The following is a 13,542-nucleotide window of genomic DNA, read 5'->3' as shown; positions in this document are numbered from 1 at the left end:
CACTTCTGTCATGATTCTAAAATTACATTTAGCCAGAAGTGACACAAATGTATAAAAGTAGAAAAAAAAATGGCAATTTGCTCTTTGCTGAAATGAGACTATCCTGATTGACAGACTGCCACTTGATTAGGTACGCTCCACCGCTACAATGCAATACGGAAGCGTTATGAATTGTCCTTTTATACAAGGTGGCCATCATAGTGTACCTGATGAAGTAGTAAATGTGCTCCATGGGTACTATTAAAGAAGTGCTGCTTGAGATGAGGAAGTGGAAAAGAACAGTGTTGCTGGTCAACAACTCATGAAATACGTGCGTGTGTGTGTACTGGTGACCCCATTGTCAATACTCGAACTCTAATTCATCCTTCTTCCCACATTAAGAGCTTATTAATCACTGACATTGCCAGGAACCACGTGTGATGTCACGCAGAGTGCAATGGTTTGGAGATCCATGGCTGGTATTTGTGGAATCAGGTGAGGTGAGGTCTCTACGATGGTCTGTGGTGGTCTGTGAGGTCAGGAGAGCTGCTGCTGCTGCTGCTGCTCCAGTACTTGGTCGGGGCAGAGAGGGCACTCCACGGAGCTGGAGCAGTCTTGGCACTGTAGTCCATGTCCACACGGCAAGGAGACGGAGCCCTGCTCCCCACACGATAAGCAACACTGCCTCTGTTTCTTGTACGCCACCTAGGAACAATGCAGAGGAACTGTCACTTTAAGGGACATAGCAGAAGAGCTGTCACTTTAAGGGACATAGCAGAAGAGCTGTCACTTTAAGGGACAATGCAGAAGAGCTGTCACTTTAAGGGACAATGCAGAAGAGCTGTCACTTTAAGGGACATAGCAGAAGAGCTGTCACTTTAAGGGACAATGCAGAGGAACTGTCACTTTAAGGGACATAGCAGAAGAGCTGTCACTTTAAGGGACAATGCAGAAGAGCTGTCACTTTAAGGGACAATGCAGAAGAGCTGTCACTTTAAGGGACAATGCAGAGGAACTGTCACTTTAAGGGAAGGTCATGTGCATTCAGACATAGTAGCACATTGGACCTCAATATAAGATGACCCTCTTTTACTTTTTGCTAACTTGCCCTGCGTTTGAGCCACTCCAGCTGATCCTGACCCTTCAGAGATTTTCAGAGAAATACTGTATCAATATTGGGGTCAATACGGTGTATCAGGTGTCGGCTGTTACCTGCTCCACAGCATGCAGGCAACTGCACAGCTGCGCCTGCAGACTGAGCACGGACTCTAAGGGCAGTCTGTGTAACAGCTGGAGCTGGTGTAGGGCTAGATGGGGGTTTTCGCCACTCTTCAGGGTCTCCAGCGCCTCGTCCAGGAGAGCGGCTTGTCTCTGTGCTTCCTCCTCGGCCTGCCTGGTTCTCTCCGCCTCCATGGCCAGCCGTGCCGCGTGGGCGCGCGACTCCTCTGCGTCGGCTTTCAGTGTGGCCCACGTCTGCGGGACGGAAAACGTCAAAGGCAAGCTTATTGTTTGGAACTTCTTCCTGCGACGGCCTTCAATAAAATGTACTGTACATGGCATTGCACTTGCAGCACTGATGGCACTAGTGACACCTAGAGGCAGGTCATCAACGTCTTTTACTGCTTTCAACTGTCGTATCTTATACAACCAATATTCTTATGCTTGAAAAGTATTCATTCAGGCTGATATGTATACCAGTGATGTGCTTTTTTTGGAATAACAGTAGGCAATAGTCACCCACAAAACATTAATTCATTCATTTTTGAAATGACTATTAGATGGAGAATAGGCATTCATGAAATCATGCGATGATATTCATGTTTTTGTTGGAGGGTAAACTTCAGGGATCATAACTTATATTACCCTGCAATATTTATAACCAACATTGCCCGTCAACCCCAGTGCCTTCCTGTGTCAACAACAAAACATGAGCTTGTGTATAATGGTTGCTAGAATTCCCCTGACTAAGCTCTTAATGGGGAGAAAAAGGCTACCTGAGCTGTGTGTCTCCAGCTGTGACCCCACTGCTTCAGCGCTCTGTGAGACTCCTCCAGCTCCTGCTTGAGCCTGGTGGTCTCTGCACAGGGACCAGAGGGTAGCAAGGTAGGAGGGGTGCCGGGGGAGCCTTGGCCTGATGGGAAGTGCTCCCAGATGTTACTACTCATACCATTAAGACCTGCATACATAAAACAATAATAGATAAATCCAAAGCACATAGTCGTAATACGTCAACAGTGGGGGTGGCGTCCCACAAACCTAAGGAGCTGTGAGATGGTCCCAGGAAAGAGGTCTCCTGTTGGCCTGGTTGTGACAGCTGAGTGGAAAAGAACGGGGAGGTGTTGGGTCTGATTGGTGGGGAAGGTGAAGGAGAGCTAAAAGGGGCGGACGTGCTGAAGGAGCCAGGGATGTTGACGGGCGCAGAACTTTGAAGCTGGCTACCTCCTGCACAGGAAAAAAAAAACATTTGCTATAAAACTCCACACTGGGAGACTGTGAGTGCTGTTAGGACAATTTACACAATTACCTAGCATAATGCCCACACTGGGCAGCGAGGCGCTGCTATCCAAACCTCTCTCCAGCGCCGACACGCCAAAATCATTCAGGTCAAGGTCATCCAGCGCTGACTCTGCAACATAAAAAGCATCAGAAGAGCACAGCAATTATTTTAGACCTTCACTGACCGTACAGATCGACGTACACTGTACAATCCGTACATGGTAACCTACCAACGACTGACTCCACTGTCTCGCTGGTGGGGTAGAAGGGCAAGGCGTTGGCGTTCATCCCTGATGCGATGCTGGTACCCGGGGGTCCAGGAGGTGCTGGGCTGGGCGGGGTGGCAGCCAAACTGGAGGGAATGCTGGAGGATATGCTTAAAGGGCTGCCCACAGGTAGAAACACCAACAGATCCTGAGGGAGATATCATCTTATGTTCACGTGTGGGCAAACTACCCCCTTTTTTTGTACTTAAAAGTGCAAATTAAAGAGGTGGCTGTCATAAAGGAATAAATTCTACCTGTTTGCTTTGAGCTAATGTCATCTCTCTGCTACGCTGCTCAAGAGCAAAACTTCTATGCTTTGCCTGAAAAAACAACAAACAAACCATGATCAGATGCAACTATTCCCATTATGCTCATTTTGGCCTCCTTTTTATGCTCCTCACCTGGTCCTCTCTCTCAAATCCAGGTGCCCTGCCATAGCCTCCCTCTCCTGCCCAGGGAGACAAAGGCTCGGCCCCTTCTCTCATGGCCTCACACAGAGTTAACACACGACCCAGCAGTCCTTGCTCAGCTCCGAGTGAGCCAGCAGAAGGTGAGAAGGGGTCAGCCATATGACCAAGCCCCATGTTGAGTCCCGCTGTGTCCGCCGCCGCCGCCTCCTCTGCAGCGCCAGGATCTGGAGGTCGTGGAGGTGGTGGTGAGCTGGGAGAGGGAAATGATGGTTCCTCGAGGGCCACTGGCTCTGGAGTGTTTTGTTTTTATTAGAATGCTGTGTTTTGTTGTAACACTGAGGGATACGTCACGGCAAACTTACTTTCAACGTGTGCAAAAGCACAAAAAGGGCCTCTGGGACAGCTGCCGCACTGCTGCATGTCATTACACTTAGTGGACTTATAAATCTGTGGAAACACTAAGTCATATTCTGGCGTGTCCACATTTGTGCACCGTGTTTTTCAGACGCACCTCCGGGTGGAACTGTTGTTCTGTTCTGGTGTGGCAATACTGGCATCCCTCGGCCCCCTCGCATTTGCTGGGATCGCCCCACTCCTCACTGTGCTTCACAGCTGGACACGGTAACGCTCTGTGGGCGCAGGAGCATGCAAACAACGCTGTCAAGCAAAGGCAGCTTCTTTTATGTATATATTATATGTATATATTTATTTTGCACCTGTATTTGTGCTTGTGTGGGCTCCGCCGCCTGTCTTTGCTGTTATGGTAATATGGACAGGCGTAACCTTGGCGACACAGGCGGGGTGGCTTCTTACAGAGCTCTGTCTTGTAGTGGGACAGCACGTAGTTGTTATCTAAAGACACACAAAGAGTGGGGACAATTAGGCGGACAGTTGAAGAGATATCGTATGTACTACATGGGTACAATTATATATCTTCCCCACTCATTGAAAAATAACACATGAAATATATGTGGACATATTAGCCAATCAGAAGCCAAAAAGAAAAGAAACCGCCTGTATTGCACATTTGGATCACTCCCTTCCTCAATATTAAGCACTCCCGTTTATTCTTCCTTCACGTCAGAAGGGAAGTTTACCAAATTTGCATTGGTTTCAGCACCTTGGTGCCATTCTTCCATAAACAATGGTATGAATCGAGTGAGCCCTTTAGTCGGTCAACCAGCGGGTGGAGGCGGGGCCGCTAGTGCAGAAGAGTGTAATGTAGTAGAAATTATATTAGTATATTTTTTATATCCACTCTATAGTACTAATAGAAATGAATACAGAATACATACTAGTTTTAAACCCCACACAATGCTGAATACCAGCGAGAAAAGAGTGTACATGAAGATATTACCTTGCCAGCGTGGTTCCTCGCTCAGTATTTTCTCTATGAGGGCCGTACTTGCGGCCTGGCCTGACTGTGCGTCTCCACCAGCTCCTTCTGTGGGGCCCGAGCCACCTTGCAACTCCATCACTTGCACTTCCCTGTGAAAAAGACCCAAAGCAAAACACCTTACAATCACAACATATTGACATAACTTGCAATGAGGGTTATTTTCTGCACCTGATATCATACACAGGGCTGCGTAAGTCATGTGACCCGTGCGCAAAGGCACAGTGGGAACCGTTCTTGCTGCAGTGGCCTTTTGTATCTGTTTCATGGATACATGAGCCTGTCTTATAGTAGCGCAGGTGATACCGTCGCTCTGTGTCACCTGCTGTCCGATGTAGGAATGCACACCTGGGGGGCACAAAACACATCATTTAATAACAAGAAAATTTCATCTTCTACCTTTCATTTTTGTAAAGTACATTGAGAAATGTTTTGTATTTTTTCTTTTACTACTGGCAAAGGTAGTTGAATGATACGTATTGCACAACGGGCACACCAAAGTTTGTTAGCATGTCTTGAATGCGTTGCACTTTAACCAGCATCCTTCACATTTACATTCTTTCTTTTACTGTAATCACAAACCATAAGGTTCCTTTTGAAGAACACAAAGTGAGAGACAGGCAACATTCAGATGGTAACGTCTATGTGACGACACTATTCTTCTTACAGTCATCACTGGGGCGTTCCCTCAAGTGTTACTTTATCACCTGAATAGCTCACTTATTCGAACAATTGTGAGACGAAATGTGGAAATGTTTAGGCTCTCAAAAGTGTTGGTTTTTGTTTTCACACCAACCCAACAAAAGGTTTTCATCATTACACATTTAAAATTGTAAACAGCCAGGTTCTTTCCATCTATAACTGCACCGCCACAGACAACAACAATGTATCCCACATCTTGCAAGAGCAACATTTGATGACGATGACAAAGTGTAGTAATCTACTAGCCAATTTGATTTCTGTGACATGTTTAGAACACCCAAACTACACTGAGTCTGCAGTTCCCCCTTACTCGTCTCCATCAGGACAGGTTCCTGATCCCTCGTCGTATTTGGTACAGTAAACATCTGGGCTGTAGTTGAAGGTCCCGTCCCGTTTGCGCATGGGTCGGCGGCGCCGCTGGTTCAAGAAGTGCCAGTGGAAACAAGAAAAGGGTCTGTGTTGTGTACATTTGTGTTGTACAAACAGGGGACATTGCTCTGTTCTGAACTCCTTCAGGTATCTGAGAGGGGGTAGCAACAAAAACGACATCATTGTAAAAGCACAATACTGAATGTGTGTAACGTATTTAATTACATTTCATCTTTACTTCAGCTCTGTCTTGCACACTTTCTATGTTTAATTCAATGCTAATGTAATTGCTTTTATCGTTGGGTAACGTTAGAGCGTCTAATCGAGAATAGGACTAGTAGTAGATTTTAGCGTCATGTGTAAGGAACACATTCCGTTACTGTACACGCTATACTATAATACATTCGTGTGTGTGCTTAGCTAGCTTATTTAGCTAACTGGCTAACATCACGTACGTGTAGTGCTGAGGTTTCTCGGGCTGAATGTTCAACACGGTTGCGGGAGATGTCGAGCCCCCCGCGGATGAAGACGAAGAGGACGACGAGTGTGCCCCGGTGGACGTCGCTCCCGATGATAACGGGGGCTGGGGCTGCGTTTTAGACATTTTAGCCGTCGGAAGCGTCACAACAACGATCTTGTTTTTAGCAGAAGAAGCTAGCTAGCCGAGTTAGCTTCGAAATCCGCATACTACGACGATTTGAGTTTGCGCAAGACAACAGGAAGTACTACAAGTGCGACGTTCAGGTTCTCTAGTAATTGTGAGACCACCTAAATTAACGACTTACCTAAAACGTTACCTAAATGGACGATTTAAAAACGTATGTTCGACTCTTGTTGACATTTTACAAGATAGGGTGGAGTAACTAAGTCCACTCATTATATGTTACACAAAACACACATATGGGCGACTTGACTGGGGTTAAACGCCCACATCTTTGGGATACTATTAGGACACTGGCCCTTTTGCAGTTATACACAACTCTATGAATGACCAATACAAAAACATAAGCGTTACAAAATGACGAATTCACGAGGATTGAAAAATACAAGGCGTGTATTGGAACAGGGTCACATTGTATTATTTTTGTTTGGCGGGTGTTCTTTGCTGTACCATGTGATCAGGGTCGTCATCTGAGTTTGCGCAAGACAGAAGGAAGAACAACATACAAACGCTACGAGCACGTCATTGTCGGATTGGTGTCATTTTGATATATATCAAAATGAAGATGGAGAACCCCTGTATCAACCCCTATATCAAATCCTTTATTTTCAACGTTCAGTGACAATTTGCATGGGAGATTTTGAGGTCAAATAACAAAATAAAACATGACAAATTACGTATTTAATGGCAATTTACAAGATAAGATAGCCATGATAAATTACATAAGAGGCATATATGTGGACAAATGTATAACAAATATTAAATTGTTTTATGACGAATGTCTATTTGTAAATATTAAAACATTCAAGTCGTTGTAGCCAGCTCTTTAGTATTCATTTTGTCTGGTGTATCTTATTGGCTGTATCACGTGACCGCGGTCGTCAACGTACCAATGGGCGTGAAGAGGGTTTACGGGATGACGTCACGCCACACTATTAATACTTGGCCTCAATCTTCAATGCAGCATTGATCGTTTTCCGAGGTGACCGTGCCAGCGAACTATACAGAGCTCACTTCACGACGTCATCGTCAGTAAGGTAAGTAATCTTGTGTTTTGGTCGTATAGCCTTGCGTGTATGATTTCATTGCTTTCACTGAGCTGTATCCGCGGTTCGTGTTGCTGTGTTGTTAGACTGACGAACATGAGCGTTGTGCTAGCCCTAACAAGAACAATGGGTTCGTTTTATTGTGCGTTTCTATGTTAAAACTGCAACGACTGCCCACCCGATACCGTTGGTAAGTTAAATGCTAATGTTTATTTATCACAGCGGTTGACGGGAAAACATGTGACGTTACTTGCCAATAAGATTAAGCTGGCTGATCGTTTTCGTGGTGTCGAGTGTGGGGGGGTGAAAGGAGATTGAAAATGGCGACAAGCTGAGGCTCATGGCGGCCTGTGTGGCACCACTTATTGTAAAACATGTTTTTAAAAACCCGACTATTAAAATGTTAACAAAATGTTAACCTGTGTTTTTTTGTGACGTTCCGTTGAACCGAATGATGTGTGAAGTTGGATGATAAAAGTCGTTTGTCGAAGCTAAACTAGACACCTCCTAGTTAGGCAGGAGGGGGATGGGCAGGCTCTTGTTGGCTAAGCTACCGCGTTGACACCGACGAAAGCTGTTTCTGGCGATGGTGGCATAATTTTAAATTCGTGATATTGATACATATTTTCTGCTTGTAGGTAATACGAGATGGCCCGTACCAAGCAGACTGCTCGTAAGTCCACTGGAGGAAAGGCGCCAAGGAAGCAGCTTGCGACCAAGGCAGCCAGAAAGAGTGCGCCCTCAACTGGAGGAGTGAAGAAGCCCCATCGCTACAGGTGGGTTTATAATAACATGTGACGTCACAACACGCGGATGTACATCTCATATGTTCTTCCCTTAGGCCAGGAACTGTGGCTTTGAGGGAGATCCGTCGTTACCAGAAGTCCACGGAGTTGCTCATCCGTAAGCTGCCCTTTCAACGCCTGGTGAGGGAGATTGCCCAAGACTTCAAGACTGACCTGCGTTTCCAGAGTGCTGCCATTGGGGCTCTTCAGGTACTTTTTTTAACCATGTGACTATCATATGAAACAGCAAGGATTTATGCTAATGCATTTTTTTTTTTTAAATAGGAGGCCAGTGAGGCTTACCTGGTGGGTTTGTTTGAGGACACCAATCTGTGCGCCATCCACGCCAAGCGTGTCACCATCATGCCCAAAGACATACAGCTGGCCCGCAGGATAAGGGGCGAAAGGGCCTAAAGATCCTCTTGACGGCGTTGTCAACACATAATCCTATTTATCGTACCTAACATTTTTTGTGGACTTCATTTCTTGGGTATTTTTCTTTTTTGCGACTTTTGTATCGTATTTTAGACATCAACCATTCCACAAGCTAATGGGTAGTTGTGTAGGACTATTTGCCTGTTTATATATGACTCATTACGTTAAAAGACATAATTGCCCCTCCATTCAACTTAAGGCTAATATCTTGCTATGTTGGCACCATACCATTTTAGCACAATGCAGCTCACTCGGTAATCTCGTCACTGTTATTGGTGCAAAGAGCAGACCCTATTTTTCTGGACTGCTTTTTACGTGTTTTCCAACATTGAACAAAAAACTGGCAGCTACATTTTACTATTTATGAAATTGTCATGTCTTTCTATTAAAGGTCTTTATGAATAGAAAATTGTGTTTTTATTGACAATACAGCCACACATACATGTCATACAAACCACTCCGTATGTTTGAAACCAGTAGCTGCAAAAAAGGCCCAGGCCCCACATTAACTTGGCATGATGTGTATAACAATTGATGCAACTAAGTGCATGCTCACCTATACGACAGACGATGTCCTTGCAGGCTTCAAAGGTACCTGCTTTAAATACCACACAGTTGAAGTTTGGTGGTGGTTCTGGGGTGTCTCTGTGGAAGTGCGATGTTGCATTAAGGTGTGTCCACAAAGGCATCGTTATCAAAGTAAAGCAACTCCACTTAATGAATACCAGATACTATACACAGGTTTAAACTATGCTTGATTAATTTGTGATGCATGTGCACATAAATCTGTGTAAACACTGTGGCGGTTTCATTTAAGGTGGCTTACGGCATGAAAGTTAGCCAGGCTGACCAGGGCGCTAGACCCGGTGGGTGTATATATAATACTGAAGATGTAATATCTTGCAGCATAGAACATGTTCAAATACAATACTTTTTCATTACAAAAACATTCTTAGGAACATCCCACAGTTGTTCTTGGGGGGCTTGTGGCATTTGGAGCATTTTTCTATGATGTGTTTTATGTGGGTTTTGATCATTTCTGTGTTGGGTGATGCGTTCAGAATGAATGTTATACTTACACAACACAAAAGCCCATGATTGTGTAGTCCGGCTGACAGTACCTCCCAACACATGATATCTCTGGATAGTGATGCTCACACAGTTTCTACAAGAAACACAAACCCTTCTGTGATTCTCCACACAATCGTTGCAGTGACATAAATATCCACACCCACCAGTTGACTGCTGCTCTCTGTGCACGTTAAGTGAGTTTCCTGCAAATCTAGAAGCACTTCCTGTTGGGCAAACATGTGAGGGTTGATGTTTACACTTAAGTGAGCAGGCAGAAGAGCTTTTAAGGTGACTGCCGCAAGCAGGGGAGCGGTGTGCTAACCTTGCTCTGCAGGTTTTTCTGCAGCACTTGGGAAATTGCATGCTGCAGCACATCCTTGCTTCCGTACTAAAAGAAAAACAGGATCATCAAAACATAATACATAATAATTAAGAGAAAGTAAAACAAAGCTTTACCCCTCCAATATTTGCTGTGCCCAAGAACTGGACAATGTAGACAATCCTGTCAAAAAAAGAGGCTTGTTTTTAGGCTTGATCATTTGAAGGTTTTTTGTACTGACTTGCCTTCCCTCTTTGAGACACTCTGATGGAGCAGAAGCTCTCTGGTCATTTGGAGCCATCTGCTGGCAAAGAACAGGGCCAAGCTGCAACCAGGGGTTCTCCATCCTCAGAGTTCGCAGGAGTTTAACGAGAGGACGATACACTGTCCCATCCCGGGCCTTCCATCGCACAATGCGGATGGACAGTGGGTGGCCCTTGAAGCGAGATAGCACCACACCTGCCTGGCAAAGATTTAGACACAGACAGGTTATATGGCTTCTCAGAGGGTTATACTTTTACTGAGAATGAGACAAGAACAGTTTGTCCAGACAGTGTGGAGCCAAGTGGCCTACTTCCTGTTCTTTAATGACTTTAATAACCTTGAACAACAGGTAATGGAATGATAAATAACATTGCAATCATTCAGTATGTGGTATAGTGATACTGTACTGCAGAAGTGCTGACCCACATTCACAACAACATTCTAGCCTTTGTTACATGAAATTGTATTCATTTATTTCAGAGTTGATTCTGAAAAGTTTCCTTTCATGTAATCTCCTTTAGCTGAGCTGCTTCCAGTACACGTTTCTATAGATTTTTTCATCCAATCTGATTTCAGCTTCCATGTTTTGCCAAGTCGATGTCAATCCGCCCAGGGTCTTAGCAATCAGGCATGTTGGCCCATGTCACGTCTGAAAGACTGTGCCTAACACTGACAGTCAAAAGTGGGCACATGAACTTTAGCTTTAGTAATAATGTTATTCAATCCCAATTCAACAATGCCACACACACACAATTGCATTGTATTATATTTTGAAAATACAACACAACTCCCAAGTCAGTGCCTTATTAGCAGTATTATGGTACCTGTCCGTGCTTGGAGTTTCTCAGCGAAGTGCCGTTGATCTCGTCTATGATGTCACCACGACAGATGAAGTTGTCAACGTGCGCCTGTCTGCCAGGCATCAAGTCCAGAAGGAAGACCCGGCCACCGAGGTAGCTACCAAACAGATGGGAGGCAATAAAACTATATTTTGTTACGCTTTTACACAGCGTAATGTAATCAGAGCAGCTTGAAAAAATATACAGACCTGAAGACCATTCCCACCTGTTGACAGGGCACCACTTCGTATGTTTCACACACCTGGAAAACAAATACTAACTAACTAAACGACGAATAAAGTGTGAAGTGGTATTAGTAGTAGTGGTATTGTTACCGGTAGCAGCCAGCTATCATCCAAAAAACTGCAATTCTGGACAGAGAAGTGTGGTTTTGTGAAGCACATCAAGCAAATGTGTGGAGTGAATAAATCTGACCTCCATGTCCAGTTTGAACTCCAGGTGAGAGAGGACCAGCAGCAGGGAAACAAAAGGTTCTGGAAGTGGACAAAGAAGACTAAGATGACCTCTTCTACTTCTACAGTTTTCTGTTTGTAAAAGTTCAATAAAGATTCACCTAGAAATTCCTCATTCCGTAGGATTGAGAAGGTTGGGCTGTACCACTGAAGGCGGAGACAAACAATATGACTGCATTGCAGCGATTTTCATAAACATTCAGTTCATAGCTGGGCAATACGGTGGACGAGTGGTTAGCATGTTGGCCACACAGTCAGGAGATCAGGGAGACCTGGGTTTGACTCTCTGCTTAGACATCTCTGTGTGGAGTTAGCATGTTCTCCATGTGGGTTTTCTGGTTTCCTCCCACATTTCAAAACGTTAAAGACACCTCATACCCAAGATGAGGATAAGCGGCATAGAAAATGGATGGATCATCATAAATGACAACAATGTATCACATAGGACATCTTTGTGGTTGTGTGGAAAAACATGTTTATAACTAACATATATGAACAAAATATATCTGACCTCTAGGATTCTGTGAGTGTGCAGGAGGTGTCTGATGAACTGTGGCAGGGTCTTGCGGCTGAGAGCCAATCTGAGTAGGTAGCGACCTTTGCCCTGAGCTGAGAGCAGCTTCCTACAAGCGTTAGTCTGCTCCACAGCCAACGACAAAGCACACAGCCTACAATCACAGGACAAAATGATGTTTAACATCCAAGTGCATCCCCTTTATTATCTTATTATAGTGGTGTCACCTGCCACAAGAGTCTTGGTGGGGAAGCCGTTCAAAACACTGCCAGTAGTCTCTATGGACCAGATTGAGAAGCGGTTCTGGAAAGAAAGCACATATACAGCTGACATTGAAAAGTGTAGTTCCATATGTGCATGTCAGTCGTCGAAATTCCAAATCTGCATTCCAGTTGCCGCAATTTTATTGAATTTCCAGGGAAATGGCAATTGCATGGCAGCACGGCGGACGAGTGGAGTTTCCACGTTTTCCCCGTGCACGCGTGGGTTTTCTCCGGGTACTCCAGTTTCCTCCCACATTCCAAAAACATGCTGGGTTAAATTGTCCAAATGCTAGTCCAAATTGTCCATAGGTATGAATGTGAGTGTGAATGGTTGTTTGTCTATATGTGCCCTGTGATTGGCTGGCCACCAGTCCAGGGTGTACCCCGCCTCTCGCCCGAAGACAGCTGGCTCTAGCACCCCCACGACCCTCACAAGAATACACAAGAACACACAAGAATACCTTTCAAATGGGCATTATTGTACAGTATGTGTCAATAGAGAGTTTTTTTTGTCATGCATGTTTCTGGTTGATTCCTTAGCTGGGAATCTCATGTGTTGGAATCTCAAGTATGACAGGTGTACTCTACCTTGTTGGCAGTAAGCCTATGAAACATGCAGTTAAAATAGCAAGTGCTTGCTAGGTATCTCCAAGTCCACAGCTACATTGCTGTACTAGTAATAAATGGTGTAATAAATAGCACTACTAACGTTGGAGTCCTTTCCTGAGAACCATCTCAAGAAGCTCACAGCATGACACCAGGTGAGGGTTGCTGTCGGTCACGGTCTCCCCATCGGACTGCAGGTTCAGCACACAAACTGGGAGGGAGTAGAATGTGTGTATTAAGATAATTTAGTGCTGTAGGTGCGTGTTGCCATTGTTACCTTTGAGGGCGGTGAGAAGTGGATCTTTGGGTGACATAATTACCGATCATCTGTGTCAAAGGCACACTTCCGCATAGCCAAAACTAAGGTAGAATCATCATCACGACTGACTTTACTCACAGACTCCGACGCTATTTCAGAAAACACCCCAAATAGTTAAGTCCTGTCAATTGTAAAAATCGGTTTAGTGTTTAAAATCCTTCCATTGGAACCATTGTATCTGCTGTCGTTGTTTACACCGGCGCGCGTGCTTGTTTTCTTCTTTCATTTCCGGAAGTGTAGTAATAGAGCAAGTAAATGCATTACTGCCCCCTGTAGTCGCTTGACTGTCATAACACTCTGTCTATGTCTATGCTATGTCTTCGTATCTT

General features: G+C 44.8%; 3 protein-coding genes across 3 annotated transcripts; 1 reads left to right on the top strand and 2 right to left on the bottom strand.

The window, feature by feature from the left end:
- Window positions 1-67: 67 nt before the first annotated feature.
- Window positions 68-6,345, bottom strand: unk (unk zinc finger). Its single transcript, XM_058062059.2, has 15 exons — window positions 6,074-6,345; window positions 5,560-5,769; window positions 4,719-4,895; window positions 4,509-4,639; window positions 3,868-4,003; window positions 3,663-3,780; window positions 3,514-3,598; window positions 3,143-3,441; window positions 2,996-3,061; window positions 2,706-2,889; window positions 2,504-2,605; window positions 2,236-2,421; window positions 1,974-2,155; window positions 1,192-1,452; window positions 68-684 (listed from the first exon to the last, which is right to left on the bottom strand). Exons 1-15 carry the CDS (start codon window positions 6,220-6,222, stop codon window positions 517-519), a joined length of 2,454 nt encoding a protein of 817 aa, XP_057918042.2. The 5' UTR covers window positions 6,223-6,345; the 3' UTR covers window positions 68-516.
- An 806-nt stretch (window positions 6,346-7,151) lies between these two features.
- On the top strand, window positions 7,152-8,954 carry LOC131109768 (histone H3.3A). The gene is made up of 4 exons (XM_058062111.2): window positions 7,152-7,316; window positions 7,964-8,101; window positions 8,167-8,320; window positions 8,396-8,954. Exons 2-4 carry the CDS (start codon window positions 7,974-7,976, stop codon window positions 8,522-8,524), a joined length of 411 nt encoding a protein of 136 aa, XP_057918094.1. The 5' UTR covers window positions 7,152-7,316; window positions 7,964-7,973; the 3' UTR covers window positions 8,525-8,954.
- On the bottom strand, window positions 8,924-13,530 carry LOC131109763 (uncharacterized). The gene is made up of 16 exons (XM_058062101.2): window positions 13,172-13,530; window positions 12,998-13,105; window positions 12,253-12,328; window positions 12,023-12,179; window positions 11,613-11,658; window positions 11,474-11,532; window positions 11,374-11,409; window positions 11,248-11,300; window positions 11,024-11,156; window positions 10,181-10,398; window positions 10,073-10,118; window positions 9,939-10,004; window positions 9,781-9,840; window positions 9,625-9,710; window positions 9,102-9,190; window positions 8,924-9,025 (listed from the first exon to the last, which is right to left on the bottom strand). The coding sequence occupies exons 1-16, from the start codon at window positions 13,206-13,208 to the stop codon at window positions 8,991-8,993; spliced, it is 1,305 nt and encodes a 434-aa protein (XP_057918084.2). The 5' UTR covers window positions 13,209-13,530; the 3' UTR covers window positions 8,924-8,990.
- Window positions 13,531-13,542: the final 12 nt, after the last annotated feature.

The sequence above is a fragment of the Doryrhamphus excisus genome, linkage group LG2 (genome assembly GCF_037039965.1).
Source record: "Doryrhamphus excisus strain RoL-2023G ecotype Guam linkage group LG2, RoL_Dexc_Guam_v1.1, whole genome shotgun sequence".
NCBI classification, from domain to species: domain Eukaryota; kingdom Metazoa; phylum Chordata; class Actinopteri; order Syngnathiformes; family Syngnathidae; genus Doryrhamphus; species Doryrhamphus excisus.
Note: the sequence above shows the minus strand (reverse complement) of the source record. Positions and strands in the feature narration are given on the sequence as shown.